A 24,120-nucleotide genomic window follows, 5' to 3' on the forward strand; every position below is an offset into this window, starting at 1 on the left:
AATTCATCAGTGGAGATTTGCATCAGTATATAATTGGTTAAGGATCTATAAGCTGTAATTAAAATTTGTACTTAGATATGGTTTTTATTTAAAACAATATCCTACTTAGAATTTCAGTAACATATTTTACAGATCACTCTTCAGATGCTCTTTCTGGAGCTCAAATGGTTACATTATAAATGAAGAACGGATTCAGGAGGCTCCACAGTATTAGTGTTTATCTTGTAATGTTTTCCAGATGGCAGAACATGATGTAATCCATACTGCCCGGTTCGTTTCACGGCGCTGTATACTCTGCCCTACCCAATAAGTAACCAAGAGACTTTAAGAAGCTCATCAGGCTGTTATGACGATAGCTGGTTAATCCAAATGTTCTTTATTACGTTATGAAAACTGCAGATTAACAAATCACTTGTTGGTGAATGCAGGAAGATTGATTGCTATTCAAAGCTCTGCGAGAACTAGATACGCAACTGGGATTAGTTTAGCTCAAGCTACACTTTGGTGAATGAATTCCATTTTCCTCAGGGCTATGAAGTAGTTTACATCTGTTCCATTGTAAATTTCTCCAGCAGCAACTGGGTAATTTTGATTCCTCTTCCTTGGAGAAGTGATGGGAATGTTTATTTGTTGTTGTTTGCATGGATCTGAAATAAAACCGCAGCACCAGCATCACTGGTTGTGTGGGCACGGTGGCTAAGGTCAAATTAATTGCAGCTTGCAGTTGCTCATAATTCTGCCAGTGTTCGTGCAATAATGTTGTTTACTAACTCGTGCTTTTATTAGGCTGACAGACCATCATTTGAATGGCAAACCCATCAAATTTAAGTAGGCACTTAGCTCAGGATTTTCTCAGCATTAATTGAAGGCGCCAGGGGTACTGCCCTGGGACAGGTGCAGTCTTGCTGTGCAGAGGCAGGATTTGAGGAGTACATGGGGAACGAAAGCTCCCTGTGCATCTTGACATCCAGCTGTGTAGGGTTTCTCACTTGAACCCATGTCCAAAAAGTCTTCAAGGGAGATTAGGGCTGGGGTAGGAGGTTTCAACCTACTGGCAGTTACCCTGTAGAGTGGGTTTTGTAGGCACTTCTTTAGGCTATCCTACCCTTTGGTTAAGCCCCAAAAAATGGGATGGAGAGAAGAATAACAAAAGAGATAGAAATACATGGTATTAACTAGCTTTTGGAAGGGAGGAGAACATTTTTCTGAAGTGGGTTTAATAACTTTTGATTGTCTCATCATCCATGGAGCAGCTGCTCGTAGGTTGCCATTGGTAGGACACAGATCTCTGGGCTGGTTGATCTGATCTGGCGTGGCACTTTCTACCGTGTCTGTATGCAGTCAGGCCAGGAGAGTTGGAAGAGGAGCCGAGAAACACTGGAAAGAAGAGCAGTTTCCAACACAATCGTCGTTTTGATGGTTGTGCCATGTTTGCTTGTGTTGCTGTTTTACGCAGTGACTTCCTCATCTGGTTTTTATCATACATGGTGTTGCTTGGCTGGTAGCTGTTTTTATTTTTCCTTTAGCATGTCTCTGGGGAATTCCACAGTTCAGTGTCTAAACATTGCCTTGTAGGAAAGGAGGGAAAGCGGAGAGGTTTACATGATGCACATGTCTCATTTTACAGTTTCCTGATGATCTTCAGTTTGGCTGCTCGTAAGGAGTATTTGTTGTTCGTAGTCACTCGGTCCGGGCTCGTTTATTGACTCAAGCTGTCTTTGCTCACTGCGGTATTGCTGGTGATTAATGTGCTTTGCCGTTCCCATTTCTACGGCTTGTCCTGTGAAACAAAATTAATGACAGTGGCTTTTGGAAACCGAAGGGTAGCTGAGAGCTAATTACATTTTTCATTAAATATTGCTCTGAGTCCAGGGGAAGGGCTGTGATGCTCAGTTTTACGCAGCCTCTTTGCCTCTTTCTCTGCATCTTTTGCAAAGAGTATGTGGAAAATGGGCTCTCCAGTAAAATAAGGGCTGGGAGAAGGGGACAGAGGAGGGGAAAGAGTCCTGAAAGGATGGATTTTTCATGCCCTTCTTCCCACAGCCCTTCTCTCTTTCCTCAGCAACTCTTCCTTCAGTTTTTCTCCCACACAAAACCTTTCTAGTCTTCCATCTGGTTGGATTGGATGATCTTAAAGGTCCCTTCCAACCTAGACGATTCTATGATTCTATGATTCCTGATGCCCTGTCACATCCTGATCTGTCTGATTTTCAGTTTCTCCTCTACCAAACTTTCTTTGGTTTTAATTTTTTTGGGGTGTAAGAATTGGCTGCTTCTTCCTCAACAGCTAAGCCTTGTGTATAAAGCACAAGGAAGAAATATCCATTGCTTTCTCCTGTTTGCAGGAAATGCCATAGAGAATCACAGCAGACTGGACACCTGGAAAGGTTTTTGCTCAGAAATCCAGCCCGCTGACATGGTTTAAGACAGTGGGAATGGAAACTCGGAATTTGTTTGTCTGAGAGAGGCCAGAGATTTTCAGAGTTGATAGAAAGAGAAAACTTTATGTTCTGGAAATGTAACGTTTATCAAAGGCCCGAAAGTGATCTGTTAACAGTGGCTTTCTAGCACTATGGGGTCTCTACTCCAAAGAAAAATTGACTTTGTTGATGAAGGAGGGAGCGACTGTAAAAGACATTACCTTCCTGGGGAGGAGTAGGGACCCCCTTCCTGTATTTTAAAGAGATTGTATAAAACAAGTTGAAATCCTGCCTCGAAGGATTTTTTTTGGCATGCAGAGCGCTGCTGTAAGCGTAGATTTTGTGTTGGCTCAGCGCGCAGACCGCAGGTCTCGGAGCCGTAAGCGCAAAAGGTCAGGATTGCATTTAGCCCGTAACTATCAACTCTGTGATATACCATTAGTCATAGAAACTTGAGTAATTTGTTAAGATATTCTGAGTTTGATTTTGATATATTGGAATAGCTTTTAAAATACCATGATAGTTTAAAGTGGTACTGCCAGTAGGAAAGTCAGTTGATCGAAATAGTGGTTTTAAAAGATTTTACTCCTCCTATGCTTTTTGTGAGTTTACAGTCATACGCCAATTTTAAGAAAAAAATTTTTCTGTAAGTGTGAAAGCTGTCTGTCTAGAATTAATTCTTTATGCATAATATGGTTAAAATACTTTCATGTAACTTTACAGTTGTAGGAGTAAAAAGCAAAAGCAAAATGGATAATCACTCACGTTTATCCATCAATCACCAATAACATACCGTGGCGTATCAGAAAATATTTAATTACAGTAAAATTTTCTATTTAGATACATTAAACAAAATAGCGTCTCACATTTGTTCATATTATATCTCACTCTTGCTTACCATATCAGTGTATTTATTCTCTCAAAGGTGATTGCAAAAATGTCCCATTTTTGTGCTTATTCTCCAGACATGCTGAACACAGAAATTTAAATAATTAGTTCCAGAAGCTATTACTTTCTGAGAGATACTGCCTTATTCTTATTTTGAATTGTTTCACATTCTTGTATATGTATGTAGAGCAGAAGGAAAATACATGTTTTCATCTGTATCCCATCAAGATGATTGTGTGTCATTGAAAAAAACCTTTCAAAAAGCATTTTCCTGGTAAAGGAAGTCCCTTTGGGGTTAGAATCCCAGATTGGAGACTGGCAGGTCAAATTCTTTATCACTTCTAAACTGAACTTAGATAACGTGAAAGCTATTTAGGCATGTCTGAATCTCCGTGGTGCTATTTTGAATTCTTTTTCAGAGCACATATAGGAAAAACCTTGACAATTTTTTTACATTCAATGATTTTTATTTTTTTTAAATCAGGCTTGGAAATAACTTGTTTATTTAAATTTGTGAATAAAAATCTTTTAAATAAGAGGGAATGCATGTTCAGAAACAAATTTAATGGAATAATGCTGATTTCATCTGGTTTAGTAGGGTTTTTTGTCCTGTTCTATATGCTGATACTTTGTCAAATGTGACTAGTTAAGTACTACCAAATAATACCTGTCCTTTCAGTTGGTCTATATAGCTGATTTTCCCCCTTGATTTAATGAAATTTTTGTTCTCTCTGCAACTGTTCAATATCTTAAAATCCCCCTATACCTAAAGGTTTTGAAAGTCAAATATTAATTATTTTCTAAAGCTTTCTGTTAAATATCAAGGTTATTGGTAGAATTTTCTTTTAGTAAATATTCTGAGTAAAATGCAAATGGAAGATTTTTTCTTGTACAATTTAAAAAATCATCTTTCACTACTTCTTATCATGAAAATGTCTTTTTGCAACAATGTGATCTAGTCACGATGCAGAATTCCTAAACTATTAAAACTTTGGAAGGTGTTTTTAAAACTTGGTTTCTGATGCTGAATTTAAAAATCATTATGGAAATTTATGTTATTGTATAGTCTTGAAAAAAGATCTATTAGTACTCAGTTTATAGAATCTAGAATATGTTATTTTTAAATAAAAGCAAAGATTTTCCTTAAAGAAAATAGAAAAAGGTTTCTTATGCAAGACAGCTTTGCAATGGAAAAAGCTTGGTCCTGCTGTTTTGCAAAAAAATCTGCATGTCTGAGCTAAAAAGCACACCACCTTTTTATTAATTAAATTGCGTATCTCGGAAACTGGTTTATTTAATTTTGTTATGAAATTATAAAACTCTGCGGTGGAGAAAGTGTGGGTCCAACACCTCTCTATTCGAAACAGATCTTGTGAATTGATGAGTAAAGGGTAACCTCTAGCGGAACCTGGCAGATGATCTTGTCGATGCATTTACTTCATTGTTGATCTACAAACTATAACATAGCATTAATTTGTAGGCTGTCCTGGCCTTAACTATAACATAACATAAACTTATAGACTGTCCTGGCCTTAAGTTCTCTTTTAAGCATTCGATCCCTTTCAAAAGATAAACTTTCCATAGGCCAGTGCTTATCTGCCTAGCTTCCTGGCTGACTGAGATTTAAGCTATACTGGCTTGGACAACGCGGGCAGTTGAACCCTGCTAACTTCTCTGAGTGCTCAGCAAGAACATGGGGAATTCCTGAATTTTTATCAGTAAGAGGAAAAGCTCAAAAGCAAAGATAATGAATCAGAAAAGGTAGCGTATTCATTTAACTTGATGATATGGGTTTGTTATAATTACTTAGAATAGCATTTAGTAGTTGGTGGTATTTCTTTCCTAGGTCCGTAAAAAGGAAGAGACCATAGGGTATGGTACTGCTGCCTGTGGCTATTGGATCTTTTGTTAGAAGCATTTGTGCCTCCAGTGTGTAGTATTACTGTGTTGATTAGCAAAGGCTGATGAAGCTATATGTGCTTTGGTTTTAATTCATATTGTGAATGGGATGGTGGTGGTGTTTGTAAAGAAGGCGTTTGCTTCTATGGAAGGCATAATGCACAGACACAAGGGAAAGGGCTTCAAGGTAGAATTTGTTTTTCTTAATTGTTCCTATTGCCCTTGACAAACGTGCTTTTTCTCAAACATGATTGAGTTGTTGTTCCCAAATGAGTTACAGCAGATACATATGCTGTTATATGAAGTGCTTAATGTGGTTTGCGAAACAGTGAGATAACTGTGGAAGTGTTCTATGCTGCTTTCAGATGCAGACAGTCTATTTTTGACCTGGAGACCAATATCAAGCCCTGGATTGTGTCAGGTCAGGGGGTGGGCATCGAAGACCTTATCTCTTTGTTTCCTTTGTTGACAACATATCCTTATCCTTCCGGGGTCCTGGGGTGACTGCTAGATAGTGCTGGTATTTAAAAGACCTAAACAGGAGAAGTCATTAACTTCTTTTTCTATTTTTAAGGATGCTCACTAAAGTTGCTAGCGAGGCTCAGCAAGCTGCTGGGGTGCGGGACAAGACTGGGGGAGAACACTGTCAGTGAGACCAGGAAGCCACAGAAAAGCACGCCGCCTTCTATAGGGCTTTGTTAAACAGAGATGTATTAAAAGCATAAATTAGTGTTACATAAGCGTAAACAATTTGCAAGTATTGAATATTTTATGCGCTTCATTTATTTATTTATTGTTTTTATTTAATAAGTGTACTTTCAGGAAAAGAGTATTTTAAATTAAACAGTTTGTTTTTAAGAAGGACCACTGCAATTACGTAGTGTTTTATTTAAAGAGAAGTTATTTATGTGCATTTTTTTTTAAGATTTACTGTTAGATAAGCAGCAAAACCTCAATTATACACCTTCATATAGGTAAGGAATTGAAGGAAGCTTCAAAATAGCAAATAGAAGGAGCACATCAAATTCTGTGCAAACCAGTAGAATGCGTAAAGGACTGCTTGGTCTGTGTTGGAGTCTGGAGGTAGCCAGATTTACTCATGTTATGTTAAATGGATTTCTTTGTTTAACCATTTAGTGTCATGGCTCGACATTGCTCCCCTGCCACAAATTCTTGGACCCTGAAGTGTTGAAAGAGAAAAGCAGTTTAACTGCAGAGTTACTGCTCTGTCTCTGTGTGGAGGTTAATAATAAAGAATTACGTAGCTAAGAAACTATGTTTTAATTTGCTTTATTTATATTGGGATTTAAAACTAAAAAAAAAAATTTAACCAATCTGTAACTGTGAAAATTTAAGAAATCTGCAGCTATAAATAATGGACAGTTTTCCAGAAGAAATGATGACTGTAGACTCAAAAGAAAAAAAATCTCACAAGAGGTTGTGCATAGCTTCTTGTTATTACAGTATCACTATGGATAAATATTGGTGGTTTTGGCAAAATGGTAGTTTTTCCTCTGTTTTCAGTCTCTTTCATTATCATAACAACTCTTTCTTGTTCCTTGAGGGAGCAATGGGGAAGAGAAAAACAGTTTATTCAATATCAGCATTTAACTGGTAAATGGTTCCCTGTCTGAAGGCACATTTGCAAAATTTAAGCAGGACTTTGAGGGAGGAAGCAAAAATGTTTCTGTGTTAACGGAAAAATGAATGCTCTTTAGTGGATTCAGGCTGTATAAAAATGTAGTTATTAATAATCATTAAGTTGCTTCTGTCACTTCAACTTAATGATACCGTGGAAAATGTGTTACAGGAATATTTTCCTCATGGAAAGTTCAGAGGCTACTGAGGCTTTTTTAATGCCATTTGTTGGCACGCCTATTGACGTTAACAATCATTGTGTAATCAGCAATAGTGGTGAATTATACCTGAAAAACAAAATTAAGATGAAAAATAAAATGTGTTCGAACTTGTGTTAGTGAAGCCCAGAAATGGCTAGTATTTAACACCTGCATGTATGTAATCTTATTAGGGAATGGATGTAAATAACTGTACGAGGAGGAAATGCTCTGAACAAAGGAAACCTGAAATTCTTGTGTCTTTCAATATAAATTCTTAATCAGAAGAAACATGGTCATGACAGCACCAGTTCACACAGTCCAGTAGCTCATTAATGAGGTCTTTCCTGGACGTCTTCAATATGTTAACTGTTGTATGTCTAAATTTTCATTCTCTGCAATATTAGTCTAATGGAGGTTTGTGTGAACTGATTTTAAATGGTTGGAAAGACTTTGTGAATGAAAACAAGTGCTACATGTTGGTATTGAGTAGGATTAAAAAGTAGTTAGAAGAGCTGAACAGATAATCCTTGATATCTTACTTCTTATTTATATTGGTCTAGATAATTTCTGTTACAGTCTCAGGTGAAAAGCAGGAGTTAAATTAAAACCACAGAATAAATTGTAGCTTAATTATGCCCTTGTTTTTCCTCAAGTGACAAAGATCTTTATGCCCTTTAGGAAAATGTTGACAGTTATCTTATTAATTACTATTATGATAAACTGTTTCTGTTGCAGTCATTCCCATGAGTGCCGCTCTGTACTAACTACATACGGTCCTGCTTGTGTCAACTAAAAAATCCAAATCACACAACTCAGTCACTCCCAGTCCTGGGAGTTTGTAATTCTGGCTACATAGATTTGTTAAATGCTCTTATAAAAATTATAAATTTAGCAGCATAGACTGCTCTGAAGCACTCTCTAATCCTGTGTAGATAAATCCCAGTGACTCCCAGGAGTTGTTGTGTAGATACGAAAACGTTTACCTGTTCAAAAGTGTGCAATCTGTTTTTCAGTGGGTTGTATGTGGTTTCTGGTAGAGCTCTGTAGAGTTGCCGTATGGAAGTGTTGATCTTTTTTAGTGTCATTCACCTGTCTTGAAACTGTCACAAAAAAAAAAAAGGAAAGAGGGAAAAAAAGAAGAAAAAAGAGCCATAGTAAAGAACAAGCTGCTTTGGTCCCATCCAGATCCTCTCGACCTCTCCAGCTAGAGAGCTGGGATTTCTTCTTTGTCACCTATCATCAAGGATTTAAACAGCCAAAATATTCTATTTGGGTAGTAGTAATGGCTTAACATCCACAATATATTGATATTTTCGATGTTAAAATTTGTAATGGTGACTTTTTAAAATTTCCTAAAATCCAGTTTTCATGCTCTTCATGTATCCAACAGGTAACACAGGTCAGCAGAGTATTAGAACTGTGCTGAACGTGGTAAATTCCTTCAGTGATATTTTGCTGTCCTTTCACTTGGAGTTTGTTTTATAAAGCAACGACCCGTGTTTTTCTACTTTTGTTTTAGCTGGAGTGAAAGCTTATAGAATTTTGTTTTTAGCGGATGTTACTGCTGATCTTCAATATGGTTTGAATATAATGTTTCCCAGTAAATGGAGTAGCAAAGAAAACCTAATCTCGTTGCTGATGCAGCGTTGTCCCTCCAAAGACTGGAGTTGCTCAACTATGAGCTAAACTTTTCAGTGCTGGCAGCGACCTGCTGCGTACAGCACCCTAAGCAAACCTGTGGGGGAGTTTAAGCTGCAAATTACTCATTTGCACAATATATCAAATATCACCATGATGGGACGTGAGGCTTATTTATCTTTTAAAAATACTCTGAAGCCGTTGTTAAGGTATGCTAATAAAATCGGGAAGGAATTATATTCCTTAGGAATAATTAGCTCTGAAAGAGTTCATTACCTTTTTTTTTCAGTGCATGTACATATACATATAACTAACCAAATCGTGCAGTTTTGGAAATCCTACTATACCAATAAATATATTCCATCTTAACAGCCCCAAAGAGCAGCAGGGAGGATGGACTCTTCCTTTCCAGGAGCATGCAAATACATTTTCTATTCTTTTCTGTCTCTTCATCATATATCACAGTGTGCTTGTACCAAAAATATTTTAGAGACTCCTGTTGAGCTCTCTCAGAATTGTACTTGTGTGCAAAGTTGCCAAAGGCAGTTGGTTTGGGGGTTTCTGTTTGTTATTTGTTAGTCCTGCTGAAGCTTGAAAATTTCCTTTTTAGAATTAGCAGTTCTTTTTCTGAATCTTTGCTTGAAGAAACAAGCCAGGGAATCCCCCACATGCTCTCTGGTATCTGAGCAAAATAGATGTTAATGTCCAGTATTAAGCTTTGGTAAACAGTCCATAGAATGAATAAATACTGAATTTCTCAATGAAGTGACTGAAGAAAGAATGGGAATCTTGGCTTTGTTGAGCAGGAAAATAATCTGATTGTGTTCAGTCAGTGATTTCAGATACTCCTATATGAATAATTGATGTTGCACAATTTGAAGCTGTAGCCCAATTAATTCTCATTGATGAATCTTAGAGCTGCTGCATTTATGGAAATTTATTCACTTAAAATTTTGGGCTTGAGAGAAAAAACCTAAAATTACCTTAAAATCAACCAACCGATGAACCTGTGGAGGTGTTGGTAACCTTGGCCACTCTCACTGAAAAGTGCCCCCTAAAGAGCCCACGGAATTAGTGATTTTTTTCCTTCGTAGCACAACTGGGACGCAGAAACCCCGTTTTCCTTAGCGAGAATGCTTGGACGCCCTCCAATCGAGTGGGAACAAAGAGTTGTCTGTCAGGGTCCTGGGAGCCCCCACATCTGCTTTTTAAAACAGGATGTGGGGATGGGGAAAAATCCTCTCCATCTGTGACGCTAGCGCGGCTTTGAGAACACCTGGAATTTCTAGACCCGGCATTTGAAGCTTATCGCTGGAGCTGATTTCTGCTCGATGAAATGCCTTTATGGGCTGAGTTTCTGTGGTGCGTGGGAGCTTTGCATCAGGGCAGATTTTCCACTGGAGGATCTGGACCCTAAAATCTGAATCCAGTCTTTCTTTGGAAAATTGTAAAATAATTTCAACAAATAATTTCTGGGAGACTGTTTAGCCTGTTTTTAGCTTTTATTGAAAAAAACCACACCACCACAACCAAAGCCCAAACCAACAAAATAACAGCAACGGAAAAAATGCTTTGAGTAATTTTTAGTGCATTTCTCTATCCACTCAGAATTTCGTAAAAGCAAATGCATCAAATTTATGCCTTTATTTTTGTTAATTGCTTTCTGTTTAAGTTGATTTCACTTGTGTGAATGTCCAACAAAGCCGAGAACACTAAGCACACAACTGGGTTGTTTAAGGGAGTTTCCTTCTGTGCTTGAAAGAGTATTAAAAAGTAGCTCTGCATTTTCAGTAGAGCCTGAAAGCGTTTCTTCTGATCGATGTGTAGTGAAAACAGCCCAGTCGGCTTTCTACAGAATGTAATTCAACTGGTACTCAGATAATTGGCTAGCTAATAATAAAAAGAAGAAGAAATATTTTAGTGGACAATTTGTAAAAGTCTAGAGTTCTTCATATTAATTATTCACCTGTCTCTTTTTTCAACTAAAGATGCTGTTGGTGAATTCTGTCAACAATTTCAAATAAGTAGTGATGTTTAATTTGATTAAAGCTGTCTTAGGGCTCTGTGTATCATGTCAAAAAGATTGGGTGGGTTTCTAGTATTTTGTTTGTTTCATTTGCAATGGGGAAACAGTAACGGGCCATGTCCTGGCTCTAACCCTTCAAGATTTCAGGAACAGCAATAATAGAACTCATCTGAGCAACTTACAAAAACTCTACTTTCTATTTCAAAGATTCTTCATTTAAATCAGTGACCTAATTATCTGCATATTAATAAGTGCAGAATTTCTTGATATAGAAATAATCTAGTTCAGAATACAGGTTACAATATATTTTAGAAAGTAGCCATAATAAAAAAATGTGGTTATAGTCATCTTTATTTCTGGAATTTCAAAGTTTGCAGGAAAACTCTGAAATGGAAAGGTTGACAGCCACAATTGTAATTATGTGTTCTTGAAGCTAGTGGGTGAATATGTTAATGACCGCTTCTTGTATTCACTGCTCATCATTTATGATAGCATATAATCTTAAAAGTTCATCAGGTTGTGTTTGATGTTTTTAATATTGAAAAACCCCTGCTTATTAAGGAGGATATGCAGTATGGACTGAGAGGCAACTGAGAGCATTAATTCTTGTTGTTTCATTTTTATGGTAAATCCCAAATGTTAAGGATGTTCACAGCTTTTTCAGCCAGCTGAGTTTCTGCTATTTTTCTCAAGTACATGTCTGAATGATGTGCTCAGAGTTTTAAAATTCGGTTGTTTTGGGAGTCAGCTTCGGTTACTAAGAATGAACGTTCCATTTCATCTCTTGTATAATTGTCGTCTTAAAAGAAAATCTTTAAATTGTCACAAACTACAACAGAGTTAATGTGTCAGCTGGGTTGGTTACATCCTTATTAACAGAGACGTCTGCGAAATACTGAAACCATGAAGATCTCTACTTCATAAGTTCAAATAAAGATAACTATAAGATTGTTTGAAGGATTACTTTTAAACTTAAGAAATAGAGAATATTTTAAATGGAAAACACCCTATGAAATTAGGTGGTGGGAGAAAAATCTCTTTCTTCTTACAGTCTTTACACTGTGTGATCCTCCATAATCTAAAACTGGGTATGCACTGCTTTTTCTGTGAAATAAAATATCACCTAGAGGGGAAAAAAAAAAAAGAAGAGGAGTAACAGTTAAAAAAAAAATCCAAGCCTGTATATTACAGAGTTTTTTCTAATTACTTGGGAGAAAGTATCAGTTGCTATAACTTTTAGAATAAAGTTTCATTACTGTACTGCTGGCAATCTAGCCAACATTTAAGAAATTTTGTACTCCTGTATTGCTGTTCTGAGAGGTTGCACATACAGCTGGAGGCTGCTACGCTGTTGGCTTGCTGGAAAAAAGTACAATGAAAATTTCCCTAGATGCTGGCTGTTGTAGTAAAAACATCTTTAAAAGCCATCTCATTCTTTGTGAGTGCTCTAAAAGTAAATTGTTTATGTTAGAAACTTGTTTTTAAAAAATAGTAACACCTGGCTTGAATTGATGCTTTTTTTTATCCTTTTCAATCAAGTATTTTCAAAGTAATGGTTTTAGTAGTTTTTAAGTATATTTCTGTATATTTCTAGGAGGCACAGTCTAACAAAAGTATAGCAAAGATGAAGGGCCATTGAATGGTGGTAAGGAAAAACAATGAATCTCTTGGAAAATGCATTTCATCAGTATGTGAGAGTAGTTAAAATGTTACACAATTTCTGTTGCTTTGAAGTTAATGTATTCATAATAATGCTGGCAATTAAGTAAATTTTCTTGAAATCCTCACTGAGCTCAGTAAGCAGCGTTCTGTGCTGTCCAGAGGGCACAGGGAACGAATGCAAAAGCATTTTGATGTTATAATTAAGTGTCAGTGCGCTATAATGGTTGAACAATATGAGCTTTTCATGTCAGTCAGACAATTCTTTGATGTGTTTAGCATTAGATTTTGGGGGGGATATGTAAAAGGTGTATTACATAAATATTGTTAATTACCATTATTCTACATATTATAATACCGAAGTCATCTGATGATTATGTTTAACTATTACAGTGTTTTTAACGTTGCATTTTAAAATTGGAAAGGAACAAAAACTTTGTTTTCCTTTGCATGCATTTAAATATCTTGAAACGAGTTTAATTTTATTTTAATTGTACAGCTGTACTTTTCCTTTATGGAGCCAGTTTTGATCTTCTAGCTTAGGGGAAAGTGTTCGTCATACAAAAATACCATAGTGTGTTACCCATACCCTTTAAAACGGAATGGAAATACAGAGCCATGGCATATATCATGAATTCCTTGTGTAGACACACACATACCCTCCAGTCTCTTCTTCCGTATATGGTGATTGTTTGGGGGGGGAGATGAGTTTAGGTGGCTTGAACCTAGCTGGCTTTTTTGAAATATAGAATTTGTATTATATTCCTATTGATTTTTATATCTGAACTGATTATCAATGCTTCATTTTTGAGTACTTTCAAGGGATATGCAAAACAAAAATACCTAGGAAATATCTGGTAACTCCGGTGAGATCTGTGAAGAGTAATGACTGGAATACGGAGAGGATGAAATTACAGACAATGCAATAATCTACCGTTATACTGCAATAACTAATTAAAAATGTAATAACTCAGTAAAAGTTATTAAACTTAAAAGTTATAGTAAAAGTTATTAATTAGTAAAATTATATTTCCCATGTTATTTAGACCAGGAACAGTCTGTCGGTGCTAGGAAAAGAGTGGGTAGTTGCAGTAAACCCTCTGTGTTATCCACCTGGCTGTCAGTGTGCGGCGGGGGCTCCGGGCGTAAGGAGCTCCGTGGGGGCACCACTCGTGAGGCCAGCGGCAGGACGGGCGTCCCACAGCACGGGGGGCTGCGCCGACAGCCCCGGAGCCAGAGCTCTCGCCCTCCGTATCGCTACGGCTGAGGTTGCGTGGGGGGCTGAGAGGTCTCGGTGCCGTTCCCGTAGGCGCCGCGCACATCGAACTGGAGTGGTCGCCTCTACCTCAAAGACTTTGTGAAGGATTAGAAGGTTTTAGCAAGGATTGTGTGGTTTCGTTGCTCCGAGAGTTGGAAAATGCAGTTGTGGTTTACGCGGGTAGAGGTTACAGTCCGGTTTGAAAGATGAGCTACAAGAGGTTCCCATAATACCGTGAATTAAATAATGCAAGTTGAAGCACAACAGAGAAGATCATAAACACGGAGAGAACAAAGGAGAGAGTAATAACACTGACAAATGAACTGGGCACACGGACTGTTTCTGGGAACACTCGGGTTGCCTTGAAACGATAGTAAACAGTTTAATAGTCATTTGCCAATATATATTTGGCTACTGGTAAGACTCAACAATATCTTGCATCCTTTTTCCTTTATATATTGATTAAAAATAGAATGTATTACTCTCTCTCATGTGAACGATCTGGGATACTCCCTGAGTGCAGTTTAAAAGATCAGTATTATAATTTAAACCATAGAAAACACAGGTGCAGAGAACATAAATAAGATTGCACATGCTTTAGCCATTCCATATCATGAACTGCTTAATTATCCTTCTTTGCTTGTAACTGAATATAGCAAAACCAGTCGTGTGTTTATGAACGGCAATGGGTGATATTTCTTACGAGATTTCTCGATGAGATTGCTGTATTATCTGACACTCTTGACCAAAAATCATTTTCTTACCTCCTAGCCTGTCAAGAGCAGTAAACCTTTTTTTTTTTTTTTTTTTACAGCTTGATGACAGATGAGACTAGTGTGCTGCACATGGGAATCTTCTTTGTGCTAAGGTGCAAATAAATGAGTTTTATAGCAGAGAGTTAAGAAGGCTTTCGCCTTTTTCTTTTAAATGAGCATGAAGGGCATTGATGTGGGCCATTAATGATAATAGTCAGCTCTAAGGAGAAGGCACCTGCCTGGATCCTTCAGGGGCACAGGGAAAAGCCGTCTGTGTTCAGGCCACAGTTTCGAGCGTAAAGCCCCGTTGGTAGTATCTGAAGTTGGTTGTTTTTGGTAACTCCTGAACAGCAAACTGATAGGTCTGATTTGGATTCCTAGTGAATAAGCATCTGTATCACAAAGCCTGGTTATTGGTCTCAGCAAAGGGAGACCGCGTTACTTTAACATCAGGATGGAGTCAAGGTTCTCCATCGTGTGGGAGCTGCTTGAGTTCACTGGCTGGTGTTTTTTGGTCCATCAATAGGATCCTGGTGGCCAGGCGAGCTGTACTTCCCAGTAGATCAAGGCCCTTCCTATTTCACTCTTTCTAGACAACCAGGATTTACATGTGAGTTTACAGTGGTGTTCTCAAAATGCTAAAATGGCTGCATTTTGTTCTGAGGTGTTGCCTTTCTCAGCCAGTTGCAACTGGGGGTTCTCCACAACACATATAGAAAGTGTTAGAGAGACAGGAATTATGGAAGAGGGATGAAACCCCTGCTGAAACCAGCCTTCTGAAGTCAGTGTCAGAACTGCAGACAACTTGCTTGTTAGTAATTAAGAGTGATATTTGAGAAATAACCTTCCCAGAAACAAACCTGCCGTCCCGAACAAGAGGAGAAACATCACCTTTTCTGGAAGTTCGCTACGTGGAAGCAACTTACAGGCTTTTCCGTACTTTTTTCAATTTGGGGAGGAGCTAATGTTGTGCTGGAGAGAGGTTTGCAAAGAGGTCACCAAGCTGTTGGGAGAGTTACTGTGATATCGCTGCAGTCAGTGGGTTTGTCACCTCAGGGCACTGGAGTGACAATGTGGCTGGTTGATCTCTTCCAGAAACCTCGGGACTCCAAGAATAAGTTTAAAGGTGATTATAGTATGTGGTATCATTTACATAACTTATCTATCAGTAACACTTCCAAAATTGTCAAATGTGTGTGTGTTTATATATATGCCTGCTGAAAGGATCGGGTTCAAAGGATAAACTCTGACAGTGATGGGGACGCAATTTGACCTTGTAAAAAGGTAAGTACCGCCTCCTTGGTGGTACTGCTTTTCATAAGAGAAAAAGCAAGCGCCTACGTTAGCCATTTCTTCTTCCACTACACAGACCATGCAGGACTTTTCCTTGTAAGAAAAAGGAGCAAATCTGGTTATATCCCTTGACTTCTGACAACAATCTGTTTTGGTTTTTGTTCATAAGAATTTTCTGTTGTCAAAGACTTGACTCACGGTTAGGATAAACGGCTGGAATAACAAGGATTTGGGTCACTGTTGATAGTCAGCAATATCACTTAGTGTGGCTTTTCACCAGGCTTCATGCCATATTAATCACGAAGTTTGAGAGCAGTGGTGGGACCTGTCTCCTCGCTGTCAGTCCCCGCAGCCTGTGTGCTGGATGTATCAGCACAAGGCCTCTGGCAGATGGAAGAATTGCAGTAAATATGCACAGTTATGGTTTAAGTGAAAAAGCTGTGGGAAAGGAAATACATTAATCCATTGCGGCTGTTTTTTCTTTTAAGTAACCCTCTGTAATAAATTGAAAGCTTTTCCTGGACTTATCCTTTATATTTCTAGATTCCTTTCTTGAGTGGGGGATGGAGTGGAATAGAAATTGAACTGAAGCAAAGAAAATATTAAAATACAGAAGCAACTGAAAATTAAATTAGGTCTTGCATGTGGAAAGAAATCCTCTCCCATATGGTCTCTTTCGTGAACACGCTTCAGGAAATCCTGGTCTAGCAGGTCACAAAGTATGCACTAGACATACGAGTCCATCGTTTGTTTAGGTGGTGGTGTAGAGGCCATGTTTAGAAAGTGCTTTAAAGCCAGAAAAAAATGGCTCCTGGAATCTGGGAAGAGCTAAACTTGATGAGTGATTGAGTATGGGCTTGCTCTTTGAAAGTATACTAAATATTTGGACTTTCAGCTCTTTGGGTTTTAGATACGTTCTTCCTACGTAATCACGGTTTTCATGTATGATCCTCTTTTGATTTTTGCAGTTTTAAGGACATTTAGCCAAAAGGAGAGGATGTTGAATATTTTACAAAACATTTTTTTTAATTCAAAACTATTAGTATGGTTTTGAAAATCCTCTTGTTTCTCAGATGCCTGATTTTCATTTTGATGCTTATGTCATCACTTTGCACTTTTTCCAATTGTTACAATTCTTCTATCTTACAAGGACCAGATATCCTAAGAAGGCAATCTCCTGTGCCATACAGATGTGGAGAAAAATGATGTATTTTTCTCTCCCATTTCCCCTTCTCCCTTAGTTGTAAACCATCTTTGAGGTGCATGAGAACTTCACTCCTTACTTTTAAAACTACTGTGGCCCCTGCCCAGTGTGGCAGCGGTGCAGGATGCCTGCTCCTCCGCTGCAGTGTCACATACAGCTGTGTGGGGTCTCCATAGGGTTGCGAGGGAGGGGTTTGGGTTCCTGCTCTCTGCAGGCACCACAGCTGCTGTTGCGGTATGTGGCACAGCTCATTTGCCTGTTTGATGTTGATGTGGGTGTCGCTGCAAGGGCTGGTGACAAGTGGCAGTGCGCTGAGGACATGGGTAGCGGGAGTCTAAACTTTCTCTCCAGAAGCGCTGTTAAAATGGAATAAAAATGCCTGCTCAGAGACGGGGTAGGAGCGACAGAGCCTGCACACCAAGCTGAGCTCGGAGGTGGGCACTAATCCGAGCCTAACGTCTCTACAAGCTGTGCCAGTTGCTTTTGGTCCTCGTTGGGATAGATGAAGCCGTGGCAGAGCTCTGTGTTGTTACATCTAGACCCACTTCTTGTGCTCAAGCCAGTTTATTTTGAGCTAGCTTGAAATACCTCTATGCTGCACCATAGTGGGTAATGTATGCAAAGTCATGGATTTCAGTGGTATCAGTTGCAAACTACTCTTCTGTCACATGGAAACCCTACGGGCAGGAGAAGATAAATAGAAGTAAATAGTGTAAAACTCTAGCTAAGCTGTTGCTGACTCTTAAATATTGGTCTCTTGCTTTCCAGAAATTTTGTGGAAGCTGGAAATACTCTAGGAAAAGGTGGCCAGTTAAGGACACTTGGCTGACTTAAGTCATGGCTTATGTGGGTTCTGTTGTGTCAGTAATTTCATATCCTCCTAAAAGCTTGTTGATCTTCTTACAAGGGTTTGATATGAGCAAAGTCGGGGCAGAAGCTGATGCAAAATATGTATTACGCAGCCAAGTCACGCACAGCGAAATGGGTAAACCCACATGCATTTGTCCTGCAGGCGCCTGCTCATGGGTTAAGTGTTTTGTCAGGTCTGTCGTGGTACTTATATATGTGTAATTGGTTTTGTTCACCTTCTGGCGGCTCTCCACCATTGGAAAATACATTGAAAATTGCCTTAATAAGCTAACACTCAGGAAAACTTTAGCAGAGCTGATTTTTTTTCTCTTTTTCTCTTTTTTTCTTCTTTCTTTTTCTTTTTTTTTTTTTTTATTTTATTCTATTTTAATGCTGCTGAAGTACATTGTGAGCAGAATAGCTTCAAGCTCAACTCTCAAAGCAGGCTTTGTCCTTAGAGAGGCCAGCGCTAGCTCTGGTGCAGATGGGGCACCTAATTCCCTTGGCGAAGGAGAAATTGTAGCCATGTAAACAGGAGGAAATGCAGATGTTTTCCTTGTTCAGATCCGCTCCTCAGATAATGCTGTACTGTGCACCATGTGTGCACCGTGCCATGTGGATCCTGCAATTCTCAGAGGGGCTTTCTTTAAACATACGCTGCAGCATTCCAGAGCCGTGGCGACACGGATGCCCATCGCAACATTTCTCCTTCATGCGTCTTTTCTGGTGCTTTACCCGTGCCAGATACATAGGTATCTTAGGAATGAAGCTTTTACAGACTAATTTCCTCTGCTGCTTATTTTCTCATGTAGATTTTATTCCCTTTTTGTGTGTGAGTTGTATTTGTCCATTGTCAGTAAGAGGCGCAATTTCTTGTTAGCAACTGAGGGATTCCAATCTGAAGTTTCATTAATGTTTGTGCAACTTTCTGGCCTGTGCGTTTTGAGATAAAAACGTGAAGCTCTTCTACTCCACCAGCTGATGGGTTACTTTTTCTTCTTAAGTGTTTAATTGTTCTGTTGCTTGTCAAAGTGATACAGCCCAGATGACCGCCCCCTCCCAGAATAGGGGAGAAGTTTCCTTGACCTCAAGAAAACAGACTCCTGTTTCTCTCAAGAAAAAGCCTAATGTTTTGGTGGGGCGGTAAACCTCGTTTCTGGCATTTTGGCAGAGTGTTTTGTGAGCAGCGTACCTCGTGGAAATGTCTGCTGGCATAGATGGAGATTGAGAGGAAAGATAATACTGTGTTTCTGAGGCTACTTCAGCATAAAGGGGACAACTTCATCAACTAGGAGAAAGAAATCCCCGTTCTGTTGAATTTTTGAAAATTAGCTTCAACTTAATTACTTAAAGACATTTTAAAAGTACCTGTTGCATCAGTGGAAAATAATACAGCAATCTTATACCAGCTGTCTTTTTGATAAATGTCCCTACATAGACCAGCAGAGGCTGTGACATTCCTCTTACCCTCTCCTGATAATCTGACAATCTTCTGTGCTGGAGCATCTGCTCCAGGGCAGTAACGCAGGAACGTCAGATAAATTCTGTGTTTCATTCCCTGGTGGATACATTAGCCAGCAAGTTATACAGCAAGTCCGTGTGGGAAAAAGAGGTTACACTGAAACCTAACGGGATGTCTTTCCTGGGAATCAGGAATATATTAATGGCAGTGTGGAAAGATATTGATGACTGGAAGAAATGGGACAGACTCATGACATGATTACATTATCTAAGAAGGAAATCTTATATTAATCTTCAGAAAGAGTATTGTAAGCTCACTGCTTAATCCCTGTCTATTGTACCAGAGCCTTAGCTCTGCTGCACTTGAGCTGGGGAACTCCATTCCGATGGGTGTTCAGTTTTCTGAGGACTCTAAAATCAGTAGTTTTTCTTGGGCTGTCCTGAAATCTGGTGCCTCATTGCACGAGAGAATTAACCTTCTGAGTTTGGGGATCTTATGCTGTCACATTTCCCAAAATACAGCATCCCTCCACCATAGAAGCTTTTATTTCAGCAGATTTTACTGCTTTTTTCATATGAACATGTGGGAATAGTGCTATCGTTCTGATCCCACCCCAAAAGCAGCAGGAGCTCTGCATGTTCACCTGCATAACGCAGGACCCCCTTCATCTTCACCAGAGCAAAACTGAAAGCTTGAAGATTAGTTTGGAGGGACGAGAGGGGCAGAAATCCGATGTACAGGAGATACAGATTACCCTACCTGTGCAAAGATCGTACTGAGGCTAAAAGAGAGGCTTTTAGCCTCTCGGGCATCATGAGAGCTGAGTAGTCCAAGGAGATGTACAGCAGCCAGTTGAACATCGTTTTTAACCAGCTGGTTTCAGTTCTTTGCTATTGGTCTTGTTTTAGCATGTTCCTTGGAGCGCTGTAAAGCTTCTAGCCTTCCTTTGAAGAACTGACCACTGTTGACAAATGTGAAAGAAGGCTTGTTCATCAGTAAGTGAATGTTCATTGTAATGAATGAAATTCATTATGCTGATTAAGTAGTAGATGCACTGATCAGTAAATCGTAACAAAATTAGCACAAAGTACCCTTCTTTTCCCCCTTGATGAATCTGATCTCTGAAAGAAAGATCTCTCTCTCTACCACTCAATCTCTTACGAGTTACCTCCGCTTTTTTGTAAAGACGTACCTCAAGGCATCAGTGACATCTTGCCCTTGTTCACCTCTCCCGTGCTCTCTCGGTGTTCAGACGCTCTCCAGAGCCCGTGGCATTGCTCTTCAGCCAGGTGTTCAAGTGTGCTGGAATGCAAAGTGACCTTCGCTCTTAACTAATGCTATGGAGATCAGTGAAACGCAGCAGCATATCCCAGCAGTAAACCTGGCATCCTTAATTTCAATTACATGTATTTTTCTAAATCAGTTGTGCAACCAGGCTGAAGTTTGGACTCCATGTGGCTCAGTAATGTAAGTTCATTCTAGAATTAGGAACAAATCTTATTTTTCAAAGTTTCCTTCAGTTCAAGCAGGGTTGACAGGAACACGGATTTTGAAGATATTTAACTGTATCAATAAGCAATTGAATGCAACAGCCCAAAACTTAATTCACTTAAAAGATTTTTTTAATAAACTTCAGACCTGGTACAAGACCTCCATAGCACAACAGTATGTGAGAATGACACATAATTATGTTGTTGCACAATCCAAAGTGCTTGCCAAGGAGTAGAGAACTATAATCTTCATAGAAGAGAGAGAGAGAAAGTTGTTAATGTATTTATTGTCCCAGCTACTAATATGTGCAAAAATCAGATTATTTTGAGAGTTACATCCGTATGTGAATATATGTAATAAATAATTAATAATAATAATAATATGTGTAATAAATATATGTAATAAATAATTTCTCCCACGTACCATTCCAGGAGAAGATTATTCTAATACGCTGGATTTGGCACAGGACATGGAATCGTTTAGAAGATAAAGCCAGTGCAGGATTTGTCAGCTTACTTTTTTAAGCAGTGTCCCCATATAAAAAACCACAGCCTATACTGTGGGTCTGAGCTAATGGGCTTTTTGCTTGCAAGCATTTCAGATATAAAATTTCTGACTGGTCATTTTTTCCTCTCAAATGATCCAAAGGGGAGCTTCCTTCTTGAAAGAGGCACTGCCTCTGCATCCATCGCTGCGTGGCAGCTGAGATCTTTTTGAGGTGCTTTGGGCCTTTTTCTCAGGAGGCTGATGGTGGAGGAGCTCTGCAGAGAAGCTGCGGTTCCCGATGGCTTCAGCAGCACGTCCTTGGGATCCCAGGGCGTCCCGGCATCCAGCCTCCAGCTGCAGAGCCAGGAGCTGAGCCAGTGCTTCGGGTTCCTGCCTCCACAAATGGGAGACTCAGTCATGCGTTGCCCAGCCTTTTGTTGAGGAATCAGCAGAGCAGCCTCGATAGCCCTGCCTGCAGCCAGCTCTGGCAGGGGCTTGCCAGATTCGCTGCTTGGTGGTAGAGAACCAGAAACCTCACCTTAGAGACAGAAAACTGCAGTAGTCTGGGAGGAAACCCCAAGGAGACCCGCCAGCATTGTCATGCCCAGTGATTTTGCACAGAACATTTTGATTGCAAATGAATTAAGGACTCAGAGGTCACAGGCAACACTTTTAAAGGCATGAGTGACTTGATTATTTTCTTTGGAAATAAATAGAAATCTTTCTCTTGGCTTCAGTAAGTTTTGGAATAACATCAGGACAGTTGGTTTTAATTGCCCTGAGTATCCTAAGGAATGAAGTTGAGGAGGTCATGGTAATTATTTACATAGTAGATATTAATTCACTTTATAAAATTATTTACATTAGTATTAATCTAAGCATGACAAGTGATAGAGAGTAAGGGTGGCTTCTCTGGACATTAATTGCTGAAGAATTGTGTCCACCCAAATAATAAATGAGAATTCATCAAGAATAACTTATATGGTGAACTGGAGTTCATGAGGAACAAGGTGATCGTTCTGCTTTGGAAGTCAGGTTTCAGATTTGTTTTCTCTGCTTAGAGAAGGGATTCCAGGTGAGGCTGTGTACCTGGTTTAGATGCAAGATGATCTCACTTTATTTAACGTGAATTCATTATGAAGAGAAGAAAAACAGGAATCTGTTTTGTCTTCAGAAGCTCAAATTCTGTTCATTAGGCTTATGAAGAATAGACCAAACTTGTTTTTATTTCTTGTGGTAATTAGTCATAGAGAAATGTTATACTGTTCCCAATCCAGGCAATCCAAAATCCAAATTATAGCCTTCACGTGTCTTTATTTGTTGACCATCTATTGACTACAAAGGAAGCTAAGGGTGACTATGAATCTAGGCTTATCATACTTGTGGTGTGCTGGCCAAATATAATAATGCAGTATTCCCAGGGAGGATTACCTTGATTTGAAAAAACATACAATTCCTTCCTCCATCCTTTGTATTATTACTAGATTGAACAGTAGAGCAACTTTTCTGGGCTGAAATGCAGCTACTCTTTAATAGAAAAGACCCACCATGCAGCCATTTGGCCCTGATCCTGTAAATCATTACCTACGATCAAATTGTGTTTGCCCAAACCTGTTGAATTAAGACCTTCTTGTCCTTTACAGCTTCCCTCAGCCTCCTGCCCAAAGCAATCAGCAAGGGAGAAGTGGCCAGGAGACTGCTTTAGGAAGTTCTTAATGAGTTTGCAGTAGGAACATGGCGAGGTGATGACAGGCAACAGGAAGCTAATACAAACATAATAGGTAATAAAGGCTGTAGAAGAGAGATTTGAAAATACTGTGCAAAATAAATGGCTTTGCATTTCATATCTAAATATTCCACAGGGATTTGCAATTACCCGCAGGATTAATTTGAGGTGAAATAAGACTGAAATAGATAACGTGAAGTGGTGGATATTCAGTAATGTGTCCAGTCCTCAGGTCTCAGTTCTTGAATTCTTTCCACTACCTTCTGCAGATGGGCTCGTTGTATTTCCTGGATAACTTATCTGCTCTCTCTGGGAGGTTTCCTGGGGGGTTTTGGCTCTGCGTGTCTAATTGGCACTTCCCACTTGAAGACCTGAGGAGCATGGAAGGCTTGTAAATCTGAGGTCAGCAATTCCCCTGTATGTTTCTGTAGGCACAAGGATTAAAAGACATACTTGAGAGACACCACAAAGGTCACTGCAGTGGTGCTCAGGAGCTTTATGACTGATAGAGAAGGGTTAAATTTATTTGCCTGTTGGAGAGTAATAAACAGTTGTCACTGATAATAAATTATTTAAACTGCAGGTGGTCTTTGGTAATGACAAATGCAGACTTTATGACCTATGTTCAAGCTAGTAAACACTTCAGTGCATATCTGTGCTAGCTGGGCTAAAAATAGCCCCTAACCCCAGTGAAATCTACTTTAAGGATTTCTGTACTTAAATAACATTTGTGTTTTACTGTCTGCACCGCAAGAGAGAATGACTAAGAGGGAAAGATCAAAATAGGTAAAATCATTATGGAAAATACGAAAAGTCTAGGAGAAGAATGATTACAGCAGCTGTGTGCGAGGGCTGATGGGTAACACTATAAAGATTTGTTTATATTTATATCTTAAAATTATGGCAGTGCTAGAAGGAAGGAAGCAATTTCTCTGTAACATCTGTACAATCTCAATCAGCGAGACTGCCATTTGCTTTAAATTGTTTCTCAGTGTTTAGATTATTTTTATTCCACAAGATAATTTTTTTTACGTGATCATGATTCCAGTTAACTATTAGAAATCTTAGAACTTCTGCCTATGGTTATTAATTGTAGCTGCAAGACCAAGAAATGCAACAAGTCTTAGCATAGGCAAGCAGTCCTCATTTCCTGGGAAGTCTGTAAAAGTTGCAGTATCTGCTTTCTGCAGTGTTTCAACCCATATCTAGATAAGCTTGAATGAGCAAT

The 24,120-nt window shown here is 39.0% G+C and overlaps 1 protein-coding gene across 1 annotated transcript in view; it reads left to right on the forward strand.

The window, feature by feature from the left end:
• The first annotated feature begins 4,957 nt into the window (after positions 1 to 4,957).
• The window catches only part of RBM20 (RNA binding motif protein 20), an 81,643-nt gene continuing 62,480 nt past the window's right edge, over positions 4,958 to 24,120 (forward strand). The window contains exon 1 of the mRNA XM_074159085.1: positions 4,958 to 5,069. Coding sequence (XP_074015186.1) covers positions 5,056 to 5,069 — 14 coding nt within the window. The 5' untranslated portion in view covers positions 4,958 to 5,055. The remainder of the gene's footprint in view (positions 5,070 to 24,120) is intronic.

The sequence above is a fragment of the Numenius arquata genome, chromosome 15 (assembly GCF_964106895.1).
Source record: "Numenius arquata chromosome 15, bNumArq3.hap1.1, whole genome shotgun sequence".
NCBI lineage: Eukaryota > Metazoa > Chordata > Aves > Charadriiformes > Scolopacidae > Numenius > Numenius arquata.